The sequence below is a fragment of the Falco biarmicus genome, chromosome 2 (assembly GCF_023638135.1).
Source record: "Falco biarmicus isolate bFalBia1 chromosome 2, bFalBia1.pri, whole genome shotgun sequence".
Lineage (NCBI taxonomy): Eukaryota > Metazoa > Chordata > Aves > Falconiformes > Falconidae > Falco > Falco biarmicus.
This window is the reverse complement of record NC_079289.1, coordinates 107,692,958-107,715,908: the sequence shown is the minus strand read 5'-3', so window position 1 is coordinate 107,715,908 and position 22,951 is coordinate 107,692,958. Positions and strand designations below refer to the sequence as shown.

General features: G+C 40.3%; 1 protein-coding gene across 4 annotated transcripts in view; it reads right to left on the bottom strand.

Moving 5' to 3' along the window:
* SAMSN1 (SAM domain, SH3 domain and nuclear localization signals 1) overlaps nucleotides 1-20,567 on the bottom strand; it is a 98,503-nt gene extending 77,936 nt beyond the window's left edge. For 3 of the 4 annotated variants that reach the window (XM_056327728.1, XM_056327729.1, XM_056327731.1), the window contains exons 1-2: nucleotides 20,431-20,567; nucleotides 5,533-5,670 (exon numbers count right to left, since the gene is read on the bottom strand). In XM_056327728.1, the coding sequence (XP_056183703.1) occupies nucleotides 5,533-5,670; nucleotides 20,431-20,454 (162 nt within the window). In that variant the 5' untranslated portion in view covers nucleotides 20,455-20,567. Of the gene's footprint in view, nucleotides 1-5,532; nucleotides 5,671-6,977; nucleotides 7,022-20,430 lie in introns of those variants that run through there. The other variant, XM_056327730.1, reaches the window with a different exon arrangement.
* Nucleotides 20,568-22,951: the final 2,384 nt, after the last annotated feature.

The window sequence follows — 22,951 nt, the reverse complement described above, 5'->3', positions numbered from 1 at the left end:
GACAGAAGAGCTCTCTGATCCCTATACTATTTTGATATCTCCTGAGACAGAATATCAAAGCACTGTATCACTTTCATTTCTATTTCTTCCAGCCTGGAAAGCAGAAACTGGGATAAAAATGTCCATGATGAATGCCACTTCAATCTGCTGTGCGACAAGAGACATTAAAAAAACCCCAACCATTCATTATTATATAAATATGAAAACTTCAGTGTATGGACCTATTTCTCATATTCTTATGTTTAATTTATTTCCTTTGTGTAATACTGTCACATTTGCATGGCTCTGACCACAGTAATTTAAAAATGTCATCCACGTTGCATGATGAAAATCCAAAACATGTACTACATAAACCGATGTAAGCGCATAATTGAGCATTTTATATTTTTCCCCTCCTCAGTAAAACCCATCATAGACTTTCAAGCTTCTTCAGGAGACTGCATTAAGAAGAGGCTGTTTTACTGCACTGAGGTTATTTTAGCTGAGTGTAGGAGGTCCTGTTAAGTACCTGAACATTTGTGAATGCTTATAATTGTATACAGCTTCTACAGATTTTTTTTTTGCATGTGTAGAATTGTTCACAGATGCTGTGGGAAGATCAAAAGAGTATACAGAATTTATCATCTACTTTGCAATATTGCAAGCAATGTAATGTAAATTTCTTGCTGAAAAGAAATCAGCATTTTAGTCTTGGAAAAAATCTTTGCAAAAGCTCTAAAGAAATAACTACACGAGGTGCACAGGCACACAGAGAAGTTGGAAAATGCTGAAGAAGTGATTTAAAGGATTTTTTTGAAGGGGTAGTGTCAACATCTCATTAAAAAATATCAAATATTTGATTTCAAAGAGTCTTGTTAAAGGAAGAATTATGCATGGAGGTCAGAGACCAAAGGATATTGTAAGTTAGAGTCTGTATAAGACCCAGGGCTTTCTCTAAACCTCACTGTGGCCGTATACCTGGGAAGACTATTAATTTATGCCTTCACATGCCAAACACCTAGTGGAACATGAAACACAGAACTGTAGGTTTAATCTTCTGCTCTATGATTTGAAACCAGTGCTTCAGCATTAGTTTCTTAAAATCCAACAAAAGATGCATTTATGGCATCACGTTATACATTGGGGTGATATTCATGTGATCACTGGATATCATGGGATGCAGTGCCACAGTGAAATATGACAGTGGGTTTAAATGGCCATTTAAAAATGTCACCTTTTATCCAACACATCTCTTCTTGCTATGTCTGAGTCAGCTGGCCAAATCATGGTACAGGAATAAATGACTCTTGTTTGTACTTCTTTTTTTAATAATCTTTTCACTGTTGGACTACACTTAAAATCATACGTAACTTCAATCTGAAACTGGAAATTAAGCAGTTTTAAAAACATGTTTTATCTTAGAGTGTAAATTAAGGTTCACCTAGACTCTGCTCTCCACGTTCTCTGAAGTACATAATTATTTTATTTATGGGAACAATTCTTTCCTTCCCTATCCCAAATATGAACAATCTGTTTCCTAGAAACAAACTGCACACATGGAAAGTCAGCATTATGAAATTAGTAATAAAGTCCTTTCCTCCCAGCTTTTATCAAATAACTCTGAACTAAAGAATTGTATGAGTCCCTCTGGTGTTTACAAGCTAGTTTACTAGAGCTCCTGTGTCTGTTAAGACTTGCAAACAGGCAAATGATCATTTCAGATAACTTTACCCTCTTCTTTCCCTCACTGGAACCGAATGTCAGTTACAACGCTGCAGATGAAATCAGGTATCATGACTGATTGTGATTTTCCTGGTAATAACTTAGAACAACTGATAAATTACTTGGCACTTCTCTGATACACAGGCTAGTCAATCACATCACAGTCAGCAGTTGAAAAATATGTGGATCTCATGACGTTTGGTGATTGCAATCTGACAGGAAATATATGAAAATAGTTTTAATACTGAAGACTCTTCTTGAGCAGCTTAAGACAGCTCATGAGGTAGAAGAATGCAACACCAAGCTTCAAGAGGTAGAAATTCAGTTTCCCAGTTAATAGCATAGCTATAGGCAAAGAGTACACATATGATTCATTACATGCTGTTGGCTACCAACTGTTTCTGAGGAAAGTCCAATTCAGTTTTGCTATGCATAAGGTTCAGGAACAACTCCATAAATCTATGTTTGTCTTTCTGTATGAGAATATTACTGTTACTGAAGCTGATCAACTGGAAAAGTAACCAAAAAGTTAACAGGCCAGTTCCCTGAGAGGATTAAAATCAAAAGGCATGTGTGTATAACGGGCACAAGACACTACCACAGGAAGCTGGGGTGGGAACATTCCAGGCAAAACATTTCATATACTAAACAGGTCTTCTAAGTTATGTGAGGGAGAAGAACAGTGTACGTGAGAGAAAGATTATTCTTCCTCCAGGCTGTGCCATTTGGGCAGATACTTGGCCAGGGCTAAAAATAATCATGGTTCAAAAAGGTGCCCAAATTGTATGTTCACTGAATTATGTCATGCACAGCTTCAGTGACCACCGTACCGTGTATATCCCACATCTCCAGCAGAATGTCACAGCCTAGCTATGATTCGGACAAGTCACAACAAACAAGACAACTGCAAGAAAATAACTACCTTGCTGCAGTAGAAGGATAAACCTCCTCTAGCCCTAGCCTCCCCTTTTTAAGCTGAGGGGAGCAGACCTCGAACACCTGCCCTATTGATTTCTGAAGATGTATAGAAAAAAAGGAAGGCGGCAAAGCCTTCTAAGGAGGAAATGTGCAGTACCAGGCTGCTCCACCCTCAGGGGATTTAGCAGCTCTGTGGAATCTGCATGGCCGTGGTTCAGCCAACCACTTAAACATACACTGGAGCCCATACCTACTTAGCGGTGCACTTAAGTATGTGCATTACTGAATAATGACAGATGGCTAAATCAGGGCCTGAGGGAGCCAATAATGTTCTGAATTTATCATGCTGTGGGGGCCACCCTGCAGCCTGGAACCAAGTGACGGAATTAAAAATGGGAGAGAAGTACAAATGGGCTCAGTTAATAAGCTTAACAGCTTCATCCAAGGTGTAGGTCTAATAACTCACATGCTAGAAATAGCAGATAAGATTACACATAGTCCTTTGGCCTTAGCGATATTTTTCCATAGGTCTTACTGCCGACATGTCATCACTAATCTTGTTTTCCATTTCTAGAGCGTATTTTATAAATAATCATGTTGATTCTACAGCCAGCACAGTGACACAGCATCCAGCCGTTATTTTTAGTTAAATGCTCAGCTGAATATTCTCTCAAAACAGAACAAAATAAAACCCACCACCAGTCTTAGGAAGCTTCTTGTTAATAGCTAGTGAGCTAACAGTTTGCTTACCCATTTAACATTGCTTTTATTGATGGTGAAATTTAAACTTAGTGATGAATAAATGTGCCATCGCTAAAATATCCCCTTCAGGAAAACAGAAATGTATGATAAGAGGTAGCAGAAACCAAAGTGCTGGATTATTCTATTCACTGCTGTATATGTGTCTTCACGGACTATGCATTGCCATACCATGAAAACAGCACTGAGCAATGTGAAAACTATTTTGCTACAATTTGTTTAGATTAACACAGAGGATTTTCCGGTCCAACAGTAGTAGCAGATCTGCTTCTCTATGTTGGCTCAATGAAAATGAAGTTCTGTATTGGATTGGTTGATTACTTTTATTTAGCAAAAAAAATTATGAAACCTAACTCTATACTAATAAAACGAAGAGCCTAAAGTAATGCTGTCAAATGAGAAAACCGAACAAAACAAGAACAAGCAAGAAACAAAAAGCCTGACCTAAAATATCACTGCAGTTTTAATTCTTAGTCTTACACATCATGAAAATCATAGCATATGTCTTTACCATATCTTGATAAGATAAAGGATAATTTCTAGTAGTTAACTATTTCAAAGTATATTAGGACATCACATGTCACACACTGGGTACAAACCAAAAACCAAATCTGATTTCAATTTTAATTTTACTTCTAAATACTGTTCCTATTAGATGAACACCCATTGGACAGGGAAATATTAGTGTCGTTCTCATTAACTACAGAGTTGGTTTGTAGTCACAGCAAAGGGGAAAAGATTGAATAGTTGTAGGAGCTGAACTATAATGTCCACCTTTGTTAGTAGAACGGCATGTTTCAATAGAGTTGTGTAACACAGCCCTAGCCAAATAGCTAGAGCTTCACACAACTGAAATACTACAGGCTTGCTAGGATCAGGTTACAAGTGATATTTCACAGCCATGATTAAACACACTTAGTTGGAACAGTGTAGAGGTGGCTCATTCTTACAGTAACAAGGTCACAACCTGATAACGGGGAGAAACCTGTCACACAGGAGAGCATCTCCTACCTACTGCAGTAAAATGTTAATGTAGGCATATTTCAGAGCCCAGGCTTATAGATCTGTGCTGATGCTATGACGAATCATCTTGAGATCTCTGCCCTGTTATGCTCTCAAAACCAGGACCACTATATAAAGCACCGAGGTGATTATCTGGAAGAGAGGGGCATGCACAGAGTTGGTTGCAGCAGAAGGGCCTGAGAAAAACAGGCTATTTCCATTCCTTTAGGAATTCAACAAGTGCATGCCACAATTCCCCAGCCATTCTCCTATCCCACCAGCTCTTGCACTTTCCTCACACAAGTCCTGTGTGCAAACCTGCTTTGTGATACTGCAACACCATAGGTCCAGCAGTCTCATAGGCACACAGCACCTAACCTGGAGCGCACACGGGTAAAGCTTGGCATAATTTCTGAAGGGAGGACAGTCTTTCTTCTTTGAATAATGAACCTCCTGTTTTCTTTTTAATCCTTCACCAGGCTGCATCATATGTTGCTATAGATAGAGATAGTAATTATAAATGAAGGAGCATAGTAAAGTAGAGAACAGAGATTATGAAATGAAAAAGATTATGAAATTTAATATACTATGTTAAAGTATTGTCAAAGCCTCAATGATATATTATACCAATAACATACCAATAATAAAGGATTAAGTAGGGAAATATTATTTAGGAAGAAAAAAAACCCAGAAGACAATCTCCTTCATGTTTGCCTAATGAGGTCTTGTAAAATGTAAAGGTTATTCCAGAAGCCATGAGTTACAAAATTCATAAAACTCATACTAGAAATGCTTTTTTTTTTAATTATTATTAATGAAAGGAACAACCAGAGACACCAACAGTATATCCTGTAGAGACAAACTCAACTAATATCTGTTCCTAACATTTTCATATGCTATGACTTGCAAAGAGAAATTCCCTTGTACAGTGGGGCTGCACTAACCTCACTTTGCTACTAGCTGTATAGGAACTCATGACCTGTTTTTCAAGGGTGCCTGTTAGGACTGGACAGAAATCAGGTCATTTGCTACAGAGATGAGATTTGAACAGTGGCTTTAAAAAGCCTAAACAGTTCAAACTGGCAGTTAAACCAGCTGAACACACATGTGCCTTCAAAATATGATGCAACTTTGCAATTAACTTTTACTTACCAAAGACATAGACCTATCAGGTGGTCCACAGTTTACGTGCACGCTCACTGGAGTGCTAGCCCGGATGTCAATAGGAGTTGTATCCTTGGGTTCTTGATGTTCTGGGACAGGCTCATACAAGCTGTCCATTGAGCCCTCCTAAAACATATTTAAACAGCTTTTGAAAGATGAACACTTGTAAACACATTAAAATAATAGCAATTAAAAAAGCAAGTAGTTGTGATTTACGAAATAGAGAGTGATTTTGCTCCCCTGTCTTTTGAAATAATTTATTGACTTCTTTCTTTAAAAAGCATATAGAAACGGATTATAGTAAGTACTCAAATGCTAGAGTTCACAGTATCGTGGCTTTGATTCCATAGCTTGGCAGGGGTAAAGCTGAGGGTACAGGAAAAATGAACGTTATCTTCTCAGAAGGAGTAAAATCACATGTATATCTCCACCTGAACACTATGTGAAAATTCCTGTAAAAACTATGAAAACTATAAACAATTAAAATTTCTATATAAACTATAAAAATGTTTTATAGTTAGTACTTCTTTATGAGAAAAATGTTAATTTGATGCAGAAAAGTAACCCTATTCTCTGGAAATAAACAGAAACAATTCTGCCAGCTCCCAGAATTTGAGCCATGATTTAGGCTCTCAAAATTATGAGAATGGCTAGAATTAAAAATAAATTCCATTTGTATTCAAATTTTTTAACTCATGTTATAATGCACATGTAAGAGGGTTCTTTTTCTCCAACCACCAAGAATATAAACATTTTAACAGAAACTAAGATTTTCACATTTATCCCACTGTTCCAAGAGCCAGGATTACATATACATACCACCATTCCATAATTCAGGAGTTAAATGAAAGCAGATGGCAAAACTAAACATGCTCTATCTAATGATCCTAGAGTTTAGCTGTTGCCACTTTGATCTGCACCGAACATTTTCCCAATGAATTTTGATTACTGATTTTAACTGCATTAATTAAGGAATAAATCAAATTTATAGCAGTGTGACATACAGCTTAGCAACACCATTGAAATTAACATGGTATATTATTATTTAAAAGCATTTGTTCCTCTAGTAGAGAACATAAACACAGATGTATATTTGAAGTTATATTGTTAATACGTAAAGATTTACAGGCAATATTATTGAAACAGCAGCTCAAAGCCATGACTAATTTTTTCAGCCACAGTGTTTACGTATGGACCTTTATTTGCTTCAGTCTACTAGAGTCTTCATAAGCCAAGATAAATATTGTGGGAGAAATATTACAAACCGAACCTCCTGAAAATGCTCATGTTATATACTGGTGTTTATTCTAGGAACTAATGAGTTAATGCTTCCTGGGAAAGTGGTGCATGGCTTATGAAGCACACTACACATGGCTTGTGCTCCTAACAGACAACTGCGCCTGTCTATTCATAAGAACGGTGTTTTTTCTTACTGTAACTATGTTGCCATGTAGCAATGATGGTTCAGGCTCCCAGTCTGAAGTTGTTGATTGAGCATTTCTAGACAAAAATGATGAGTATAAAACCTTATTACATACTTCTGTGATTCCACAATGTAAAATGTAACCATATATTTCTCCCCAGATTGGGAATAGTAGAGGACTTTGGTGAAGAGAGTATTTAATTAAGAGATGGAAGCATAAAAGAGAGCTCATGTTAAAGAGAGGGCATGAGAAAGAGAAAGAGGGAAAAGAGAGGGTGAGGAAGAATGAAAGGAGGGAGAAGGGGGAGAGTAAGAAAAGAGAAAAAGAAAACAGAAAGAGATCAATAAAAATATGTAAAAGGAGATAAGGGGGGAGGGAAGAGCAAGAGTAAGAGAGGGAAAAGAGATAAGGAGAGAGAAGAGGAGAGAAGCAACAAGAAAGCATATGGGTGAGCATGTGAGAATGGGTGCTCGGGAAGGTAAAGAGGGAGAGGGTGAGAAAGGTCATACAAGAAAGAAAGTTCATGTGAAAAAGGTGGAGTTCAAGGGAGTGAGAAAGGACAGGTGTGTAAGAAAAGCAAGTATGCAGAAAAAGAGCAAGTGCATGTGAAAGAGAGGGAGGACATGAGGAATAGGAAGCATGTGAATAGTAATGAGGGCATGGGAAAGAGAATGCATGAAGGAAGTGGAGCACATGAGAAGGCATGAGGGCACACGAGAAAGAACACAAGAAAACCTGAGTGCACAAGGAAGAATAAGCGCACAGAAGAGTGGGTGAAGAAGAGAAAGAAAGACAAGATAGGAAGGAAGAGAGAGAGACTGTGTGAAAGCAAGTGAGAGTGAGAAAGGGCAAGAAAGAGAGCATGAAAAAGATACTAAGTAAGAAAGAGAAAGCTTGCCTGAGGAAGAGTGAGCATAAGGGCATAGGAAAGGGTGTGAGTGCATAAGGAAGCATGTGAGTGTGTGAGATGGGGAAGAAGTGCATGGGAAATAGCAAGTGCATGTGAGGAAGAACCAGGGAATGAGAAAGAGTGAGGGCACCAAAAAGAGCAAGGGCACAGAAAGAGTGAGGGTGTGAGAAAGGGAGGGCACTCAAGAAAGAGAATGCACAGAAAGAGTGTGAGCACAGACAAGAAAGTGAGCAAGAGGTCAAAGGCATGAGAAAGAATGAGTACATGTGTGCAGGAGTATGTGAGAAAGACCACACTAGGAAGAGGGAAATAAGGCATAAGAAGGAGAATGTGTGGGAAGGTGTGAGAAAGAGAAGGCATGAAGAAGAAAGTAAGCATGAGGGCATGGGAAAGACCAAGTGCATGGTTGCAGGAAAGGCCACAAGGTTGCCAGGAGTGCAAAGTTGTGAAAGAGAAAGTGAAGGTGCAACAAAGAGACCAGGCATGAGAAAGAGAACTAGGGCATGAGAAAAGGAGTGGACATGAGAAAGAGTGTACCGATACCCAGAAAGAGCAAATATGCAAGGGAATGTCAGCATGAATTATAAAAGAGTGTGAGCAGGACAGAAAGAGAGGGAAAGAGAGAGGGTGAGAGACAAGGAGCAAGAAAGCAAGAAAGAGCAAAAGCTAAATAAAACAAGAAAGGGTGAGAGAGAAAGAGGGAAGGCAAGACCGAGAGAGAGAGAAAGAACATGTGAGAAAGAGTGCTAAAGAAGAGGGGAGAGAAAGAGTGCATGAGAAAGATACCCCCATGTGAGAAACCGTGAGTGTGAGGGCATGGGAAGGGGTGGGCACAAGAGAGGAAGGCATGAGGGTGAGATAGAGCACAAGGGTGGGATAAAGCACATAAGCATGTGAGAGTGTGGTGGCATGAGAAAAGGTAAGCATGTGCAAGGAAGAATGAGGGTGCGAGAAAGAGAGGGGGCACAAAAGAAGCAAGGCCACGAGAAAGGAGAGCACTCCAGAAAGGGAATGTGCAACAAATAAAGAGGGAGACAGCACAGGCGAGGGGGGCGCAGGAGAAGGGGGCAGAAAGATGGAGTGAAAAAGCAAGGATGAGGGTGTGAAAAGGATCAAGCACAAGGTTGTGAGAAGGGGTGTGAGGGCACAAGAATGTGAGAGTGTGAGAAAAATCAGGAGCATAAGAAAAGGAGAGTGCATGAGAAAGTATGCCTGCATGCAAGAAAAGGTGAGCATATGAGAAAGTACATGAGAGAGAATGAAAAAGCAGATACCACTGAAAACGAGAGCAAGCACACATGAGAGGGAACACTCACAAAACAGACTACTCATGTGAGAAGGAGCAAGCGTGAGGGCACAGGAAAGGGTGTGAGCAAGGAAGGGTAGGCTTGAGGGCCAGAAAGCATGACAGTACAAGAAAACAAGCATACAGGGAACAACAGTGTGAGAAAGGCAAGGGCATGAGAAAGGGAAAGTGGTTGAGAAAGGAAGTGTGCAAAATAGTGCAAGCGTGTGTAAGCAAGGGTGCAAGAAAGTGCATATGTGAGAGAATGACAAGAGTCAAGAAAAAGGGAGGAAGAGAGAGAATGTGAGAGAAAGTGTGCTGGGAAAAGATGGCATGCAAAAGAAAAAGCAGACACAAGGAAGCAAGCATGAGGGCATGAGAAAAATGGTGTGCGAGGGTGCAAGAAAGGGTGTGAGGTCACAAGAAAGGCATGATTGTGTCAGAAAGGAAAAACTGCTAGAAGAAAAGATGTGATGGTCAGAGAAAAAGAGCAGGCCCAGCAAAGTAAATGTGAGTGAGAGAGTGCCCATGAGAGAAAAACAGGGGAATCCGAGAATGGAAGAACAAGAGAGGGAGGGTAAGAATGAGAGCAAGGGGAAGAGTGGGAGAGATCATGAGACCGTTTAGAAAGGGGGAGAGAGATGACATGAGAGGTGCAGAGAGTATATGTGAGAAAGAGATGGTACGTGAAAGAGATTACACAAGAAAAAGAAAGTGTGTGTAAGAAAGTGAGCATGTGGGAACGAGAAACAGTGATGTGAGAAAAGGGATGGGGTCATGAGAATGGGGGGGAAGGTGCAAGAGAGTGCAAGGCCACAAGACAGATTGGGTATGAGAAAGGGAGTGAGCATGAGAAAGAACAAGATAACTTGTGAGAAAGAGCATGCATGTGAGAAACATGTATGCAAGGTAGAAAGTGAATGCTTGTGATAAAGAGCTCTCGAGAAAGAGGGAGAAAAAGTGCAAGAAAGTAAGTATGAGGGCACGAGAATGAATGACCATGAAGTCTCAAGAAAAGGAACAAGGGCATGAGAAAGGGCATGGGGTGCAACAAAGAAAGTGAGATGATGAGAAGAAGAGCAAGTGTGTGAAAGAGCAAGACCATGTGTAAGAAAGAGCAGGCACAGTAAGATGTGGCTACGAGGGCACAGGAAAAAGACTTAACATGTGAGAAAGAACAAGTGTGCAAGAAAGAGTTTGAGTGTGTGAGAAAGATGTCAAGAAAGAGATAGCATCTGAAAGAGAGTCAAGAATGAGGAAGAACAAAAGGGAAGAGGAAGAAAGAGGGAGAGGGAGAACAGGGTGGGGAGATAAAGCTCAAAAAGAGATTGAAAGGCTCCACCAGAAAACAAGAGAGAGAGTATAGCAGGAGAGAAGGCATGCATGAGAAAATGAGTGTGAGAGCATAAGAACAAGGATAAGGTTGAGAGAAAGGGTGTGAGGTCACAAGAAAGGGGATAAGGTCATGAGAATGGGGCTTGTCAGAAAAGGAGTAAGGATGTGAAAAAAAAAGAACAGATTGAGAGAAAGGGAGCAAGCACAGGAAGCAGCATTATCAGCTGAGAGACTGAGCAAGTGCATGAAAGAGAGAGAGACACTCCAAGAATGAAAGCTCTAAAGAAAGAGAGAGCTAGAGCTTGCATGAGAAAGAGTAGGCATGAGAAAGGATGGGTGTGATAGCACAGGAGAAAGAGCCAGCACGCAAGAAATAAGGGAGAGCAAGCATGCAAGGAAGAGCAAGCTTGCTAGAACGGGGAAGAAAAAAAAATAAAAAAAATAAAAGGGGGGCTCAAGAAATGGACTTAAAGAATGACTACATTAAAGCGTGCTAGTGCTAGAGATGGGGAGACAAAGCGGGAAACAACAAGGGAGAAAATAATATGAAGAGAGGGAAAGAAAGAGAAGGATGAAGTGAGAAGAGGGTGAAGAGGGAGAGAAGGTGTAAGAGACAGAAAGAGGAGGGGAGCACGGCAGAAAATGAGGGCGTATGAATGTGAGAGGCAGGGATTGTGAGGGAGACAGAGTGCACTAGCAAGACACAGTGTTTAGGAAATAAGTGGTGTGAGAAAGAAAACAAGCACAAACGCAAAAGAAAGCAAGAGCAATTTTGCAAGAAAGGGTGCAAGTTCATGAGAAAGAGAGTAACATTACAGGAATGGGGGCATGGCCATGAGAAAGGGTATAAGAGAATGAAAAGGGGTGCCTTGGTGCAAGAAAGAGCCCGGAATAAGACAGCAAGCAAGCAAGGAAAAGCATGATGTGTGATAAAGAGCCAGTGCACATGAGAAAGTGCATGTGTGCATGTGAGAAAGCGATAGCGAGTTAGAGAGAGGGACAACTCATGGAACAGAAAGAGACGAAAAAAGAGGAGTATAGAGAGGAGGAGACAAGGATATAGCAAATTAAAGAGAAAGGGGGGGAAGAGAAAGAAGGAGTGAGATGGAGAAAGAGAGAACTCAAGAAAGAGGGAGTGTGTGCAAGAAGCCGGGAGACTGCGAAAAGGAGAGAGAACATGCACATAAAAAGAGTGAGTGCAAGGGCACGAGAAAGAGAGTGGGGTTGCAAGGAAGGGCATGAAGGTGCAAGATAAGGTGTGAGGAAGAGCATGGATGTGAGAAAGAGCGTGGCCACAAAAAAGAATATGATCACTTGCAAGAAAAAGCAAGGATGCACCCAGAAGAAAGATAAAGAGGGAGAGAGGGAGAAAGGGATAGAGTGAGAGACCATGCAAGAAGGGGTGGGGGGTGGGGGAGCAAGAAACAGGGAAAGAGGTGGCACAAGAGAGAAAGTGCATGTGAGAAAGCTAGTGTGAGGTGTGAGTAAGAAAGAGCAAACCTCAGTTTGGTGAGAAATGGCACAACGGCTTGTATCAGCACTAGTAGTGGCCAGCAGGACACACAGCCCCTGTGCTGGTTTTGGCTGGGGTAGAGTTAATTTCCTTCATAGCTAGTATGGGCTATGCTTTGGATTTGTGGTGAAAACAGTGTCGATAATACAGAAAAGTTTTTGTTATTCCTGAGTAGTGCTTACACAGAGGCTCTTCACCCCACCCCACCAACAAGTAGGCTTGAGGTGCACAAGGACTTGGGACGGGACACAGCTGGGACAGCTGACCCCAGCTGACCCAATGGATATTCCACACCGCATGATGTCATGCTCAGCATATAAGGCTGTGAGGAGGAGGGCAGAGGGGCGCGTTCAGAGTTGCTTGTAACTGCTGTGTGTGACGGAGCCCTGCTTTCCTGGAGATGGCTGAACACCTGCCTGCCCATGGGAAGTGGAGAATGAATACCTTGTTTTGCCGTGCTTGTGTGTGTGGCTTTTCCTTTACTTATTAATCTGCCTTTAGCTCAACCCACAAGTTTTCACACTTTTACTCTTGTGATTCTCTCCCTCATCCCACTGGGGTGGGGAAGTGAGAGGGTGGCTGGGTGGTGTTTAGCTGCCAGCTGGGGTTAAACAGCAACGACCCCTGTACTCATCACTGAGAGGCTGCACCTTGAATGCTGGGTTCCGTTTTAGGCCCCTCACTACAAGAAAGACATTGAGGTGCTGGAGCATGTCCAGAGAGTAACAAAGCTCATGAAGGGTCTAGAGATCAAGTCTTACGAGGAGCAGCTGAGGGAACTGAGGTTGTTTTGTCTGGAGAGGAGGAGGCTCCTGGGGACCTTTTTGCTCTCTACAACTACCTGAAAGGAGGCTGTAGGCAGGTGGGGGTCGGTCTCTTCTCCCAGAACACTAGCAACAGGATGACAGGAAACTGCCTCAAGTTACCAGCAGAGGTTTAGATTGGATATTAGGGGAAAAAATCTTCACCAAAAGGGCTATCAAGCATTGGAACAGGCTGCCCAGGGAGGTGGTGGAATCACCAACCCTGGAGGTGTTTGGAAGATACGTAGACGTGGCATCTAGAGACATGGTTTAATGGTGGACTTGGCAGTGTTAGGTTTACAGTTGTATTCAATAATTTTGAGGGTCTTTTCCAACCTAAATTATTCTTTGATTCTCCAAAATAGTGCACAATCAAGAGAAAGGGCATGAGGGCATGAGAATAAGCATGCATGACAAAAAACGAGCATGCACAAGAAAGAATGCACATGACAGGAAAAGGGAAAAGGAGAGAGAGGAGTAACACAGAGAAAGAGGGAAAAGGGATAAAACAGGAGGAAGAAATGGAGAGAGAGAGAGAATAGACTGAGCATGAAAGTAGGGAAAAGGGTGGATACAAAAGAAAACAGGGAAAAGTGTGCAATATTTATGAATATGTGAGAAAATGCAAGTGCAGAAAAGAGAGTAAGCACATGAGAAAGCAAGAGAATGAGAAGGTGAGAGCACTTGAGAAAGGGAGTGCACAAGAAAGCATGAGTGTATAGAGGAAAGGGAACACACAAGGAAGAGAGTGAGGGTGTTAGCAAGTAAGAAAAGGAAGGAGGGGGTGGGTGACCAAGGAAGAGAGAGTGAAAGCATGCATGAGAGGTGAAAAAAAAGGAACAATGCAAGAAATAATGTGTACCTGAGAAAGCAAGCATGAAGTTGTGAGAAAGACTGAATGTTAGGTTGCAAGAAAGGATGTCAGGTTGTTAGGGTGCGAGCTTGTGAGAAAGGATATGAGGTTGCATGAAAAGGCAGTGTTATGAGAAAGGGTGTGAGGCTGCAAGAAAAATTGTGAAGATGTAAGAAAAAGAGTGTGCTCAAGGATGTGAGAGTGGGGGTGTGTGTGGGGTGTATGCAGAGACAGAGATATCTAAAGGGTGAGAAAGCACCTGTTCAAGAAAAGATGAGAGCTCATACGATTAAAGAGAGAGTACTGGAAAAGAGATTGCATGAAGAGAGAGGTGACATGAAAAATTGCGTGCAAGGGCATGAGTAAGTCACAAAAAAGGGAACAAGGTTGTAAGAAATGGGGTGGGGACATGAGAAAGGGCATAAGAAAGGGAGTAAGGGTGCAAGAAAGAGTAACTGAGAAAGAGTAAGCACATGAGAGTGCATGTGAGAATGAGAGACAGTGAGAGCAACAGCAAGGAAGAACTAGATAGAGAAAGAGCAAAGGGAGGAGACAGAACTTTTAAGAAAGCATTCCGGAAGAGGGGAGAGAGACAGGGTGTGGGGAAAATACAGAGTTGGTACAAGAGAAGTGAGAGAGCACCAAGAAAAGCTCATGCAAGAATCCAACCAGAGGTATGTCAGAAAGAGCACAGGGTCACAAGAAAGGGCATGAAGTTGTGAAGACAGCAAGGGCACAAGTCATGGAACAGGTGCACCAGCATGTGAGAAGGAGTGAGCATGTGCATGAGAGAAAGGATGGTTGAAAGACAGATGGAAGAAGGCAAAGAAGGAGGGCAGAGGGAAGGTAGGGGGGAAGCGGGAGAGAAAAAGAGGAAGAGAAGGGGAAAGACAGCATGTGAATAGGAGTGCGCAGGAAGGAAAAGCATGGGAGGAGAAAAAGAAAACGTGTAATAAAGTGATGGTGTGATAGAGTGAGAACAGTCACAAGAAAGTATGCAAAGTAACAGGAAAGAGGTGTGAGAAAACACAGGCATCAGAAAGGTGCAAGAAGGGGAGGAGAAAAAGCAAATTCATGTTAAAGAATGCATAGACGGTGAAAGAGAAAGGGCAGGCATGCAAGGGAGATAGATAAAGCACATGTGAGAAAGAGCGGGTGTGAAGGTGCAAGAGACAGTGGGCAGGAGAAAGGGCATGGGTGCACAAAGGCATGAGCGCGTGAGAGCAAGCATGTGCAACAAAGTATGCGAGAAAGAGCTAAAGCATGAGAAAGGCAAATTGTGTGTGAGAAAGGGAGAGGAAGAGTGAGGGATAGAGTGCAAGAGAAAGACTGAGAAGGGTCATAAGAAACAGCATGTAAGAAAACATGCCAGAGAGAGTGCCACCAAAAGGGAACATGGGAATGAGAGCCTGGGCAATACAAAGAGCAAGCACAAGGGCACAAGAAAGGTGGGCTCCAGAAAAGGCAAAGGTGTGGGAAAGAGTGAGGGAACAGGAAAGAGTGCATGAGAGAGCAGGCTCAAGTAAGAGCAGGCATAAGAAAGAGTGAGTGCACATGAGAGGTGCAGAAGAGGACGGTCAAAAGTGAGTAAGGGAGTGCAAGAAAGGAAGTGTGCTCAAGAAAGCACAAAAAAGTGAGAAACAGAGCACCCAACAAAGAAAAAGCACACCTTCACTTTATGAAATAGTTTTATTTGATGACTGGTTTTATACTTTGTAGGCATATATATCGCTTGAAGGAGGGAAATATTGAAGGAAATAACTCCTTCAGGGCAACCCAAAGTATTTAAATGAAAATGAATTATTCTTGCTTCTTTTTTGTTGTTGTTGTTGTTGTTGTTGTTGTTGTTTTGTTAGGTTTCTTTTTATACCAAAAAAGGCAATTTCAGTAGTTTTCCATTTCACACATCAACTCTTTAGTAGTCCTGAGCACACTAAACATCACAGAGCAATATAAGAGACAGCAGAAGAAAACTAAATCCTGGAGTAGTTAGTACATTTCCTTTCTCCTACATGGGATGAGAAAGCCTTTTGAAGCCCTTTGCACCAGAAGAGAAAAGATCCTAGTTCAGATCTAGAAGGAACTAATTGTAGCTCTTTTCTTTGCATATTATTATCATGGCATGAGAGACTATATCGATCATAAGGCAGAGAGAGGAGCATTTAGTAATGCAGTCAGGTCATTCTCCAGCTCAGCATTTAAATGTGAACTCTGGTGTATGATGGGATGATAGCAATCCAGCTAAAATAAACAAGGAGTATATGAAGATTATTACATGGGAAGTACTACAAAGCTCAACCTCTTAGATCTTTTCTACTCACACTACACTTTAGATGATGGTCTTTCCACATTCAGGTAATCATTCTTTGTTAAAACATGTGGTTTTAGGTCAGATTAAGTAACATCACTTCCCAATAGCCATAGCAGCATTAGCATCTTTCTATTTACTCTATGGTTTCTTTAACATTTGGAAGCTTCATCTAATTAATAATTTATCTACTACACTGCTTTTATTAATACTTATTTTCTCTGCATCTTGCATGATAGAAACATTAGTTTTTAGTGCCAGAGGCTGTTTCAGTTTATAACATTAGATGTAATACATTTTACATTGTACTGTCAGCACATCTTTAAATGAGCTCTAAAAATAAAATATATAACTAGTTCAATGACTGAAAGTCACTAAGGCGATTAGACTTTCACTTGGTACTTTAAGTTTTACTAGCAAAAGTGGTGTTTAGCAAGCTACCATATGGAAGAAAAATAGGCAAATGCAAGGGATCTTATTTGGCTTAAACCCTAAGATCAGTGGTCAATTTGAATAACTAATCTGAGTGACCCCATGATTAGGAGTGCTGTGTCCTTTCCCTACTGCCCTTCTTACACAGGTCTCTGATATACAAGATGCTGGCACTTAAGTGTCTGAAATTGTTCCCTGTCTTCATTAGTTCCATTACTAATGCCACTGCTCACTGCCAAAGAAGGTAGGACCTAGTCTTTAAGTATTTCCTTGTGTGAAGTCTTTCATGCCCCTCACATCCTTCTTACAGAAACTTTACTGAAATTCAGTTTTTCTTTGCAACAGAAATATATGTGGTTGCATCAATCTTAGTAAATAAAGAAGAATGAACCAGAGCACTGTAATGTGATCATCTGCACTAGTGCCCCCTGCCAGAACAGTCCCTGGCCCACACTTGTCTGAAGTCAACTAACAGACATCCAAACAGCTCCTTGGCACAGTTGTTAAAACACCATCAAAACTGTACTTGACAGGCAGGTTGCATGCAGTTGCCTTGGTTTGGAGGGTTTGCTAGAACAGACTCAGGTGCTTGTGTGCCAAGGAGGCTCAATGCCTGGACATGTTCCTGGATGTGTGTGCGTTTTTAATGGGAGTCTCTGTAGAGAAATGTGTGAAAAGTCTGTTATTTGGGCTGAGTGTACAACCATGGTCAAAGATGGCCCCATCTAAGGAGACACTTCTGCTTCCAGGAGTAAATGCTACAAGACAAGCAAAAGTATACCCTGCCAGACAAGAGAATAACTCAGGACAGGATCAACTGGTAGTGTTCCAGGTGAGTTGTTGCTAACCCTCAATACTGGAGAGTTGATTCATATACCCTGCCAGACAAGAGAATAACTCAGGACAGGATCAACTGGTAGTGTTCCAGGTGAATTGTTGCTAACCCTCAATACTGGAGAGTTGATTCAGGAAAATAATCTAAGGAAAATATTCTACCTTAACTAAAGAACTTCATGCTCAATAATATCTATTTCTCAGATTTGTGGGATGTTGCTATTTATTAGGCAGCGTATCAAAACAGATGGTTTGGCAACATAATTTCTTGCAATGCATACAGAAGCTGTGCTTGATCTGGGTACCTCTCCATATATTGTCCATAATACAAACAGTATTGTTTTTATTTAATTGTCTGACATGCTAAGCACCATAAGATGGAAAAGACACAGCAAATTCAGAGTCTAAGGTTGAAATTTTAATGTAATTTGTCTGCAAAAGAAGGGACATTTATCCTTTTGATCATTTTGTAAATGGAAAAGGGACACAAGGGTTTGAAGGCAAATCTAATTTGCCTGCAAATCCCTTGAGACCAAGGCAAAAAAATGCGTCTGATGCAAAATTAATCTCAGTTGAGAAGCCAAACCATTCTGATGTCAACTCAGGACACAAAGTGCTGCTGAGGAAACACCCCATGCTGGAGCACTCACACGAGAAGATCAAAGGGCTCTCAGGCGGCAACAGGTTGCAGGAATCTCTGTCTGCCTCCCTGGGAAAAGCAGAGTCTAGTCCAGACTCCAAAGCCCTTACAACCATCTTGCGACTCATATCTTCAGCCTCCATGTCACCACTTGCTAGACTGGCCCATAATATTGTGTCTGTCATGCCAAAAATATGCCTTTTATGGACACGTATGGAAGCAAACCCACAGAGAGTCAAATCTGACAGCAGAAACTGATGTTCCTTTAACGACCACAGTGTGCCACCACTTTGGATCAGCCAGAAGTCTGGTTCTACTCTGTTTTTAAAGAGAATATCCTTGTAATTCCCTCAAGTTGTAGTTTACTTCAACTGCAATACTCCATAGGGTTGAAAACTGTTGTCTGAACTATAAAATAACATAATTTGAAAATATATGTACACACACACGTACACACAAACATACACTCATTACAGCCTGAAATCTTGTCAGTCAGTCTACGTGAGGAACATACTTCCATGAGAATACTATTTTTTGGGGCAGCTTTTTTTATTCTGTCTGCCAATAGTCTAAACTCTTCGTTGGTTTCAGGTTTAGCAGTTACTCTAGAAGTGCAGTTGATGTAAATCAGCAGCGATTTCATCAGTGACTATTCACATCTACAAAGGAACTGGCTCCTCTAGTGTCTTTAAAAGTTGTCTTTAAACCCTAATTATTTTATTGCTGTGCATTACTTCTGAATTGACTCTCTTGAAGAGAAAAATATCCTTATATTGATACTTCAACCATTTTGTTGCTAGCCTTTTCACAGTCACAGGACAACAGAGTGAAAGTACCTAGGGTACATACTTGGATCACTAGCTCATTTCCAAGCTAGACAATCTGATTACAGAAAGCAACTGCACTGTGTCACATCCATAGAGAGGGCTGCACAGGGCTCTGCATTTTATGAAATGCTTTAGTGACCTATGAATTATCTTTAGATCTTGATAACTTGTGAGGTGTTTTGCTAGGTGCTCAAAAGATTACCAAAGCCAACAGAATGGCTCCCACGGAAAGCTTGTAAAGAACAGAGGTTATCTTCTTAGCAACAATCTTTAAACAGAACTAATTATTTCATTACAGAAACTATCATGGCACTAGCTTTCACTTGTCTGCACCATCCATTATTACTGCAGCCATTATCTCTCTCACAGAAACTCCAGCTGCTGCATACCTGGCTTAACAGAGAAACTGTAACTTGACCGACTGCCACCCACACAATCTACCTCATGTTTTGTTCAAATGCTGATTTCTCAACTGATACAAGGCTCAACACCTTTTTGAAAAGCAAACTACATACATGGAAAGCAAGAAGCTGCCCCGATGGAACAATGAAATACTGGTAGACCTGTTCTTTCCCAAAGAATTTCAGAAATCAGTATTTTCAAGCTGTTACCGATTGTACCAGAAAGTTATAGTTAACTTAGAAGAAATACACATGTATTGACATGAAACTACGATCAAAAGTGTCGTTGAATTCTCAGGGATTTTTTTGGGGTTTTTTTTTTTTTGTGAGTGACCCTTGTCACAGAATCCTAAAATACCGCTGCATTTTACTCTAAGTACTCCAAAGCAGCTTTTAATCCTTGTGATCTCAAGAACACCAGTACTCTGCACTAAGATAGCATTAGCAATCAGGAACAACAGTTTACACAAAGCAGCTCCCTTATTTGAATTTGTGTCAGTGCAGTTTGAATAATGGTTTTTATTGTTCTTTCTAAACATATGGGGAAGATATACTAAACATCTGGACAAAAGATGAAAAACGGGCTGACAGATCTACTGTGCTGTGTAAATACAGCAAATACACTCATCTAATTACCGTTACTAATACTGAGCATTGGCATTGGCAGATGGTTAAGCTTTGAAAACAGAAAGAGTTTCAGTGGATTTCCTATCCTGATAAACCTGTTCGTTCTGACCAGTTGCCTTGGGGCAAGGGAAGTGAGTGAGGGGGAAGGAGAGAAAGTGAAAAAAACACTGAAGAGGGTCTTAAATCAGTTCCTCTGCCTGTGAGTAAATATTGCCATATGAGTGGGCTAGCCCTGATGACTATATATTCATTCTTGGCTAAGAGAAAACTAATGCTTCAAAGTTTTAGCAGTTCTCTTACACTACTTAAGGAAAACAGATACTATTATCTCAAAAAAATGAGCTTAAAGCAATTTATAGCATACATATATTTAGTAATTATAACATATACATGAGTCATTTTACTGTGCTCGGGTCAAATGCCTCATGTTTAAATCTGCATGTTTTTGTAATAGTCACAGATAGTACACAGTATATGCTTTTTGCTTAATCTTATTTTCACTGAATCATATTTTGCCATGTACAATTTCTCATACATAAACTCTTTTGTCTATGCTAGAAAGACTCACTGTTGCTACACAACCTTGCACAGTTTGAGATATAACACCTTGATTTTTTTTCATCCAAACACACCCACCAGTTCAGTTTATCAACTCAGCAACCCACTAAATAAAAACATATGTGTGTACACTTACCAGAGAAAAACAGAATAGATTCATGTTGGTATTGTGATCCCCTCCAGCACCCCAAAATTCTGCTCCACAAACTCCTGCCGCACAATGCAGCTCCTCCTTGCTCTCCCAGCTGTTTGTACATTTCTCCCTGGAGATTACTGCAAGATAAAATCCCTGCAATAATCCATTGGATTCAAAGCCCATTATCAAATGAGACAGGCTTCCCCAGGACAGTACAAACTGTTTTCTGAATTAAAGAGCAATGTTTACCAACAAAACAAAAACATGGTCTGAATGATTATGATGGACTCAGGAAATGCTCTCTTACAGGCTGTTTTTTCTAATTCGTTTATTAACTAATAGAAATAATTAATTTTTTTTCTACCTAAAGCCACAGGAACATATAGCTAACTCCAAGGCAAATATTCTCAGTTTACTCAGGTTATCAAAAGACACACAGAAATTCTTGGAAAATGCTGATTTTCTATACAGATGAAGTAATTTAGAAAATTCAGTAATTATTGTTGACTACATTTTGAAAGGAATCATCTTGCTTAGGGACCTTGGAAAAAAAACCCAACAACTGTGGGCCACAATCAAATTACTAAAAGAAAAAACCCAAACCCAAATGAAAACCTCACACCCTGGACCTGTACACTAAAGAACAATTACCAGACTGGTGTCTGACATGTTGACTGTTTGATGTTACAGATTAGGACTAAACCAATTTTGCTATTAGAAAACATGGCAAATTTGGAAATTAAAAAATTGAGAGCATTCAAAGCTGATCCATGGGTCGTAATGAGAGGTATTACAGTGTATATGGACAGGCAGATGAGGGATAACCAAACAGTAACCAATGTCACTAACTGGTATAAATCAGCAAAATTCCATCACTCATAGTGCAGAACAGTCTGAAGAAGAAACAATGCCAAAAGCACTGCGAGCCTCAAAATGTTTCAGATTATGAAATACCTGAAATTAGGCTGGTTTTGGAATAATATTTCCTCCCAACCCACAATTAATTTCCCAGAGCCCTTAAGTGAATACTATTTTTTTATATGAACAAGCAGCAGCTGGTACCAAAGACATAAGCTGAAACACACCACAAATGGAGAGGTGGCATCGTTTTGTGATTAAGATCTTTTTTTCCTTTCTTTGGGCCCAGAGCTTCATACCTATAAATGTCAAACATCTCCTTCATTGCTCATACTTCTGACTATTTCAGTTTATTCTAGTAATTTTGCAGTTTGATCCTGTACCACAGTGAATTTGAAATGTCCATATTTTGGCAGAATAAATACATTTTAGCCTGTTAGTTTCTGCACTGAACAAAACCCAAACAAGGCTCACACAAAGGCACACCAACAAACACCAGAGGACAGATAAGTTCCAAGATTTTAAAAGGAAAAGGTTTTTAGTTTGCACTTTTCCTATTTACTGTGAAGTATATGAAAGTTTTTTTAAGGCTTTTCCCAGGCTTCCTTTTCACTAATAATTTCAGGTTGGTTTCACATATTAGAAAAACAGGGTTGGCTATGAAGAGCATCATGAAAAATATTGGTTTTTAGAAGCCAGTTAACCACAGACTTCTCATTAACTCCTACAAACTTGAGGGACACTAACAGATTTTGTCAATTGCCACCTAGTGACACTTTCCTAAAGTGATTATACAAAAATAGACATTTGAGAGGCCTAGCTTGCCACAGATGGGCATGCATTTGCCTTGTGCTTATTTGCTAGTTTCCTCATGAGGGAGGAAGTTCTTATCCTTCCTGTGCCTCAGGTTCTCCAGCTGGAAAAAATGAAATAACAGCACAAACCTCATGTGCAAAGTACTATGAGGGTAATGAACAAAAGCACCTAGTCCTAGCTATGGAGAATTACCTTTTTTTCCTTCTTTCTTTCTCTCTCTCTTTTTTTTTTTTTTTTTTTTTAATGCCTATTTAAAGTAATAGCTACCTGCAAAACTCCAGAAAGACTGAAGAGCTAGCAAAATGACAACATACAATAAGGAACCAATGCCTAAGTAACACAGGGGACATGTTTTCATTTAGATTGATTTAATTTCTTGATTTTGGATTGTAGCTTTTGAGGGGCTTTTGCTATGCATATTTACTCTGAAATTTTAGGAGGAAATTTCTTAATTTTATACCACAGGTCCTTGAGGTAAGAATAGCTAAGAAAGTACAGATCTTATACTAAGCTATTCAGTTTTCGTTGTGCTTGTATTTGTAGACATGCAGAAAAGAGAATAATTTAAGAAGAAAAACAAATGAAAATATAAAAAGCAGCCTGTATCTACAGTTACAGACATACACATATATGGCAAGTAACTATACAGGAAGGCAAAAATGCAGAGTTGTACAAGACAATCTCTTGTGAGCAGAAATAAATGCTCATCTGGAAACTTTCTAGGGCATTGAAACTCTTGTTTCAGTTGTTCTTGTTTCACCAGTTGGACAGGTGCAATTCATCACATCAGGCTTGGAATCTCACGAGCTAGGCACTATTTCATTGAAGTAAAATGTGAAAACCAAGA